General features: G+C 59.7%; 1 protein-coding gene across 3 annotated transcripts in view; it reads right to left on the minus strand.

Annotated features, from left to right (window-relative positions):
• The window catches only part of ANKS1A (ankyrin repeat and sterile alpha motif domain containing 1A), a 102,887-nt gene that overhangs the window by 25,564 nt on the left and 69,205 nt on the right, over positions 1 to 8,118 (minus strand). For all 3 annotated transcript variants that reach the window (XM_005881748.2, XM_014529604.1, XM_014529605.1), the window contains one exon: positions 7,409 to 7,515. In XM_005881748.2, the coding sequence (XP_005881810.1) occupies positions 7,409 to 7,515 (107 nt within the window). The remainder of the gene's footprint in view (positions 1 to 7,408; positions 7,516 to 8,118) is intronic.

An 8,118-nucleotide genomic window follows, 5' to 3' on the forward strand; every position in this document is an offset into this window, starting at 1 on the left:
ACCACCTGGGGGGGGGGGAAGCAGGGTTACCCTTAGAGTGTATTTTCCTAAGTGGATTTATATTTTTTTAAAAGTAAGACTGGGGTCACTTCTACCATTTTGGTGTATTTTTCTAAGGTTTTATTGTTTTAAATTTTTAGCAATTAGAGTGTATTTTCCTAAGTGGATTTATATTTTTTTAAAAGTAAGACTGGGGTCACTTCTACCATTTTGGTGTATTTTTCTAAGGTTTTATTGTTTTAAATTTTTAGCAAAATTGGGGTTGTAGTATATAGTTTTTTAACCTGCTTTTGTCACATACCAATGCACGTACACACTTCCCCTCCATTTAACTGCCCTCTATGATTTCTCTCGGGGAGGGGGCGCTGGAGTAGCCACAATGAACGTACTCTCTCCAGTATCTGGGCTCCCAGACTTCAGCCGCCACTGGTCATCTCGCTCCTCCATCGCAGGCAGTCCCCAGGCCATACTACTGGCCACAGGGACACAGAACAGGACCCTAGTCTAAGCCAGCATCGCCTTCCCAGGGTGGAACTGAACCAATCACACACGCACCCTGCGGGGTAGGCCAGGCGGGAGGGGTGAGCACAGACCATGGCCCCCAACCCGGGCAGCCCGGGTGTGAGGGGAGGCCCAGGGAGAGGAGGAGCGGCAGGGCTGTGGCCCAGGAATCTTGGTGACGGAAAGCAGAAGCCATGCTCCCTGAAGCATGAGCGCAGCCAGGGGCCGAAGGCTTCCGTGTGGCAGCCACTACACAGGCAGCTGCGATGACAAGGAATAAGGAACTATTTACATCAGAACTGGTTCAAAGCCCGACTTTGCTGTTCAAGGTTGGTACAAGCCAGAACCTGGTGGACAGACATACACCCAACTGCCGGGCAGGGCTGACCAAGGACTCCCGTGGTGCCGAGGACGGAGCTGCTGGCAGGACGGGTGCCCTGGGCTCTGCGTTCGCTGTTCACCGCTGCCTGGCAGCCGACCTGTGCCTGCCCAGGCTGACACCTTCCTCCTGCTCACCACCCTCACACCTTGACCCACAGCCCTTACTCTCCTAACGACCCCCAACCCCCAGCCCAGTCCTCACATGGAGAGAGAGAACTTGATGGTGACTGAGAGCAGCTAGTTCCAGGGTCACAGGTTCGCGGTTCCTGCAGCCGTGGGCCTGCCCACCTGTCCCTTCACGAGGGTGCTCAGGTGCTAGGGACCCTTCCAGTTTCAGGAAGCAGCACCCTATGACCCTGGTCCTCCCGAGCAGGTCCCTGTGCCCCATTCTCTGCACCAGGCACAGCATCTGTCCATCCAACTGCTGCCCATCGCCCACACGTTTGCCTTTCTGAGGCCTTATTCGAGGTCCAGGTGCCATATTCACCCAAATCAACAGTGTAGATCAGCTAGGCCCAAGTCAGTCTGGGGTCAAAAGGCTTGATCCCAAGACCACCCAAAGCACTTGACCCGCTGGATCCGAGGACAACGCCGACTGCTTCCTGCAGGGAAAGGCTGCTGACAGCCTCAGTGCAGGGAAAACGCCTCCCATTCTCTGTCACGGTCACCACGGGTAACAATGGGCCCCTTTAGACCTCACGCCCCCATGAAGTGAGCAGCCAAATGAGGTCCCAGGGGACAGGGAGGAACAGGGAGCCGAGCCCCCGGCCCCAAATCAGAGGGGACCTGGGAAAGGCTGTCTCCTGACTCCCGGGCCAGCTCTCTCTGCCAGGAGGGGGACCGTGAGCTTTCTGTCCTGCTGCCCTGTCCGGTTTACTTAACGGCGGCCTCAGCAGGCTGCCTCGGCCCGAGCTGCACCCGAGTGGCAGTGACCGAGGCAGACAGAACGCTGGGGCCCAGCTGTACTTGTAAGAAGTAGTCATCATGCTGTTAACCAGGATTGTTTCTTGGGGGCGCACCTGGAAATGCAGCCCATCTCCCTCAGCAGGGAGCTGCCTGTTATCAGGGAAAGATTAACAACCTCTTGCAGAAACCAGAGCCTCCAGCCCTAAAGATCCCAGCCCTTTGCATGTCACTAAGTCCTTTGAAGACATCCGGCCTTCGGCCTTCGCTTGCCCCAAGGCCTTTGCAAAAATCTCTAGACCTGTGAACTCCCATTTGGCAGACCCTTTGCCTACTTCCCAGGTCATCTTTGCCCCCCTTCCCAATATAAACAGCTGGCTCATGGGGGCTGCAGAGCAGATTTTTGTGGGTGACCTGCTGCTCTCCCATGCTGCCGGCAGTATTGGAATAAACGCTCATATATGATTCCACCTATTTCTGCTTAAATGGCTCACGTAGTGACAGGCTGCGTGGACCCGTGATTGTCCGGTTACAGAACAGGTTACCGGAGGCAGGAGCTCCTGCCCCATGGCGTGCGGTGGGGGAAGCTGCCAGTCTAGAGGGGCAGGGCGGGCCCCGAGCCAGAGCCAGGAGCTCACGGGGGACTGACTCCTGTGCTGTCTCCCGTCCTCTGTAGAAGGCGCCCAGCACACCGTGGTGGATGGGGTGGTCTGCCTGACCCAGGCGGCACCGGCGAGTGACGTGCTAACCTACCCCTGGCTCCGATGCCAGGCTCCAACTCCGGGCAACCCACTGAGCACGAGGCCGACACAGCTCCCTCCTGGGAAAGGGGGTCATGGGGCCTGGAGAGGGGGCGAGGGCGCCTCTGGGCCAGGAGACCCGGCTTCCAGTCAGTCAGCTGCCGGCCTGAGGGACAACCTTGGGGAAATTAATTCCTGAGTCCTGAATGGGACCCCAGGAGTCCACAGATGGGCTGCCCTTGGACCCTGAACCCTAACTGACACTTGGCATGTCAGCAGGTCTGTACCTTAGGGAGACACACGGCCCTGCCCTGCCCTCTGGGTTCTCAAGTGAAGTGGCCACAGTCAGAGATGCCAGGACAGGACCTCTGCTGTGGCTCAGCCGAGAGGCCAGCGACCGGAAGCTGCGTTCCAGGACCTGTTGCATCGATCCCACCTTCAAGTGCAGTTAGTTAACAGACGTGAGACTGGCGCTCAGATGCCCCTCGCTGTGGGGGCTGGAGGCCGGGGTGGTGCCAGGGAGACACAGCCGCCGCTGCCATGGCCCCTGCCCCTGCCATCACCCCGAGTAACCCCGGGCCGGCCGAGGGAAAGCAGCGAAGGGGAACAACGTGCTAGAAGGGGCCCATGGTGCGCACGACGGTGTCTCAGACCAAAGGGCCCAGCAGAGACGGGGCAGCAGGGTGGAGGCCAAGCTCCTTGCATGGATTTCGTGCATTGGGCCTCTAGTTAGCAAATAAACAGCTCAGTCTTTGAGAGGCCAGGTGGCTCCTTCCCAGGCCAAGGCGGGATCCCCTCCCAGGACCCCTCCTCCACCTCCACAGCCACAGAACCTGTGTGCTGAGGAAGTAACAGAGCTTCCTGGAGCCTGGCTGGCTCAATGGGACATTTACGCTGTCTCTGACTTCAAGAATGTGGTGGATTTGCCCTGGCCGGGTAGCTCAGTTGGTTAGAGTGTCATCCCGATACACCAAGATTGCAGGTTCAATCTCGTCAGGTCTCTCTCTCTCCTCTCCCTCCCCCCCCCCTTACTCTCTCTTTAAAAATCAGTAATTTTTTTAAAATGTGGATTTCCTTTGGTCTCAGACCAAAGGGCCCAGCAGAGACGGGGCAGCAGCTGCTGCGTACCAGCCCCAGGACACCCACCGAGGCATTAGGTTCCTAAGTGACCACAGAGCCGAGTTCGTCCCGGAGGCTGGACCCACGCTGCCCGAGGTGCCTCTCAAAGCCCAGCTCCCTGAGCTCCTGGCACTCCAGGGCCGCAGGGAGAGCCGCCCTCTGGGGCCCTGCACAGGCACAGACCACCACGGAGCATCACCTGGGGCAGGCGCTGAGGGAGGAAGGGGCAAGGCGGGGACTGCAGTGCGGGCAGCATCTCCTCTTGAAGCCTGGGAGGAAGGAGGCCGAGGAGGTGCCACTTGCTGGCAGTGCCCGCCTCTGGGCCTCAGCGCCCACCTGCGACTCCACCACAGTCCCCGGTTCTCCTCCCTCTGCGCCCGGCACTTACAGGCCTGGCCGGGCGCTCAGCACTGGCCAGGCTGCTGTTTTACTGCTTTACGTGCCTGCGCTGCCAGCTGCATGGTCATCTTAGGGCACCTACGTTCCTCGCTCTTCCGGTTTCAGATCCTGAAGAAGAAGCCGGTGTTCCCGACACAACCACTGCACATGGATCGCGGTGCGCATGGATACTCGTGTCTCGGACTCTTCCTCAGCTCTCCAAGGTGGAAGTTCCCACAGACACTTCAAAAACACGTTTTTAATGTCCACATAACACCCAGCACTAGGGACACCGTCCTTCACTCAGTCAACACCTCCACGAAGTCCCAGGGACGGAGACCCGCGTGCTCGGAGCTGTAGACTTGCCGCCACCAATGGCCTCCTCCCTGCTCCTAGGAAAGCCCATGTCCTGTGGGCAAGACTTGTGGTGAACCAGAGGGGTGCCAGCCCCGGCTCAGCCTGGCGCCCCTGGGGGCCACGGCCCTGACCCCGCCCATCCAAGGCCCTGTCTGCCTGCAGGCGAGAGTGTGGACGCAGGTCCCGCTGCAGTGCTCGCTGGTCTAGCCCCTCCATCACCTCAGAGGAGGAGCAGCCAAGAGGAAGAGGGTGTGGGGATGAGCCAGGACCGATCTTCACCTCCTAAAGCTACACCTGGGACCAGGGGGCAGCAGCCACGAGGAGACACATTTCTGCTCAATAAGGAGCATGCTCTCAGTCAGCCTCGCGATGGAAAACACCGACGGGATACACTATTTCTGGGGTCAGTCCCGTCCCCGGAACATCATGGCAAGGACTCGAGCGATGATTAGACCACATGTTGAGTCCCTGCCACCTGAGAGGGGCTGCGTGACGCCCACAGATGCCCTGTATTCCTCCCACGACAAACTCGTGAGAGCCTGTCAGGGGAAACCCCACAGCAGTGCCTCGTCTGTGAAACACTGTTTCCAGATGTTCTCACTACATCTGGAGCCCGGCTTCCCGGGAGCCCCGTGTGCAATTTGTAGGAGAGTCTCCAGGGCATTTCAGAACCAAGGGAGACAGGGCAGCACTGGAAACCACACGGGGACGCGGCACTGCCAGCGCGACAGACGTTACACCATATGCAATGTTTCTAAACAAACAGGGCCCTGCGCCTGTGTTTTGGTCCTCGTTTTTCTGGTTGCTAAAACTTAATTAGCCTCACACCCATCTGGCAATTTACATGCAATTACCCAGGATGCTTTGCCAGGCCACCCAGGCCATTCTGGTGCCTGCAGTAACGTGCTGGTTCGGGAGTCCAGCGCTGGTTTGGGCGGGAGTCCGAGAGCAGTGAGAGGAGCAGCCTGGGCCGGGGCCACAGGAGGGCCTGACAGGGCCTGGAAAAGGGGCTGCTGGCCTCCCGCGCTGAGGGCCCTTCCCCCGTGGGAACAGACGCCTTCTGACAGGTCTTGAGCGAACCTCTGGCCCAGGGCCAGGCTCCCCAGATGCCTGCCTGCTCCTTGCTGGTCAGGCACAGGGAAGGCAGGGAAGCGGTTTTAATGGTGCCCTGATAGTCGAGGGTTGGGAACCTTACCCTTTCCAAAATTAGCAGGAGGAGCGAGACGTCAAGGCTCAGCCTCTAAAATACTGAAGCACAGGGAGGGGACATGTGATGTCCCGGCCCCCCTCCCTCGCCGTCTGCGGAAAGGGTGCGCCAGAGGGAAGGCCCTTCTCCACTTGGTGCCAGGGGCACCCATCCCCTCACGGCTGAACCCTGCCTCCATTCTGGGTCTGTCGGCCTTCCCCAAGGAACGTTGGCGTGTCAGGGGTTAGGTTAGGTTACAAGAACCATAAATATACTCAGTTTAACTTTTAAAAAAAATTGTCACCCAAGCCGGTTTGGCTCAGTGGATAGAGCATCGGCCTGCAGACTGAAGGGTCCCAGGTTCAATTCTGGTCCAGCACACATGCCCGGGTTTCGGGCTCGGTCCCCAATGTGGGGCGTGTAGGAGGCAGCCGATCAATGATTCTCTTTCATTATTGATGTTTCTCTCTCTCTCTCTCCCTCTCCCTTCCTCTCTGAAATCAGTAAAAATATATTTTAAAAAAACTGTCATTTTAAAACCTAATATTTTTAAAGCTGAAGACTAGCAGTCTGGCCCTAGGCTGGCTCTGGAAGGTGGCTTGGTGCCGACGTCAGCCTGCCCTGGAGGCGAACGACCCAGGTAAGGGGAGCTGCCCAGGCCAGGCCCCTCCTGGCAGCCCCAGCCAGCGCCCTGAGAGCAGAGCAGGCGGGCAGCTCGGGGCTGACCCTGACCAGTCCCTCAGCCAGGGCAGCGCAGGGAGGTGGGTGCCAGTGGGGATCTGCTTCCGAGAGAAAAGGCCGCTCGATGCCACGTCAGGACTGCGTTCCCGGGACTGTGCGGGCAGGGGGCAGGGAGAGGCGGGCAGGGAGGCTTGCCAAGTTCCCCTCAAACCAAGCTCCTGAGGTAACACATGCAAGACGGCGACTAAAAGCACATGAGTGGTTACACCCACTCCCCACATCCACGTGTAAGAGGCGCGTGTGGCTCCGTGTCAGAGCCGGACCCTCGGGCCCAGAGTGCCTGGCGCAGGCTCCTGTGCTGTGACCACCAGAGGCCCCTCCTGTGCTGGGTCTGGGAAACGGAGGTGCTAACACGAGAGCTCACCCAGGGCTGGGAAGCCCAGTGAGCCGACACACGCCACTGCCGAGGGCGCCCAGCACACAGCAGGCCGGTGAGAGGCTCCATGCCGCCCCGAGGGGCCGGTCCCTGCGCCCAGCTGTGTCCCCCAGGGAGGTCTCGCTCCGTCGGAAGGAGCCTGAGGAAGGACACCCAGGTTTTCCTTTCTGTTTCAACCTCGTGTTTGTAAGAAGAGCACGAAGTTACACCTCAGAGAAGCAGCCAGCCCTCCAAACCCCAACTCGGCCTCTGTCGGGGCCACTGTGAGGCCCTGGGCACCGGGCACCTGGGGCCATGCAGCCACCCGGACAGCGACTTGCTCAGTGACTACTTGCTGGATTGCAAAGTCCTGGCGAACAAAGGAAACTTCTAGTATCCGGCAGAGACGGGGGAGTCAGCACAGGGACCTGGCTGTCCCGTCCACCAAAACTCCTGTCTGACTGGAACGAGACGGCCGAGGCCTCGCCACACCACACCTGGCCCCAAGTCCGAGAGGGACAGGCGGGGACGGAGGGCTGTGGTCAGGGACCTCCTCCTGGGGACGCAGACTTGCACAGAGCTCTCCCTCCAGGAGTTTCGGGAGCAGAGGAGAGGGACAGTCTAGAAAGGGCACATGACACGGCGGCTCAGACCATAGCTCAGCTCTGCCCTGGTCACGGCTCCGCGTGGTTCCAGACCTCAGCCGGCAGCAGGAGCAGCTCCCACGCCCCGCCGCCTCGCACTTACCAGGAAGCGGACATCGTCAAAGCCGTTCAGAAGCAACCTGCTCTCGTACTGCTGCAGGCCCAGCGCCGCCAGCCACGCCCCGACGCTCTGCTCCAGCGCCCGCGAACCTGCCGAGAGAGGAATCGGCAGACGCTTGAAAAGGGAAAAACCATTAAGGCAGCAGCGGCACTCAGAGGAAGACAGATGGCACTGCCACATCATAGTCATTACCATAAAGCAGCCAAACCACGGACAAGAGACGAGAGCGGAGGACCCGCAGCGCCTCGTCCGTGTGCGGGCGGGGATAGCCCGCCAGGCGCCGTGCACACCCACAACCTCGGGCACGGGCCGCTCACCCCTCGGCCTCTGCCCACCGGCCGGGAAGCTAACCCCCAAGGGTCTCCAGGTCAACTCCTCATCAGTGTTCACACTGAGGTAGTTCACAGAGTCTGGTCCCACGGGCACCAGTGGGGCTGGAAGCGCCTGTCATCCATGCATCCGGAGCCCCGTGGGCTGTGGCGCGGGGCCAGTCCTGCGACCTTGCAGCACACACGGGTCAGGAGAGCACACGCATCTTCATGCAGCCGGGGACACGGCACATGCACCCCAAGCAGCAGCGCACACGGCAGGGAGGAGAGGCATTTACTTGTTTTCCCCCAACAGTCCCGGAAGAAGCAAACCATGGCCCTTTGTGCCAGAGGCTCAGGCAGCGAGGAGCGGCGGGGGGCGCG

Source organism: Myotis brandtii, unplaced genomic scaffold, assembly GCF_000412655.1.
Source record: "Myotis brandtii unplaced genomic scaffold, ASM41265v1 scaffold687, whole genome shotgun sequence".
NCBI classification, from domain to species: domain Eukaryota; kingdom Metazoa; phylum Chordata; class Mammalia; order Chiroptera; family Vespertilionidae; genus Myotis; species Myotis brandtii.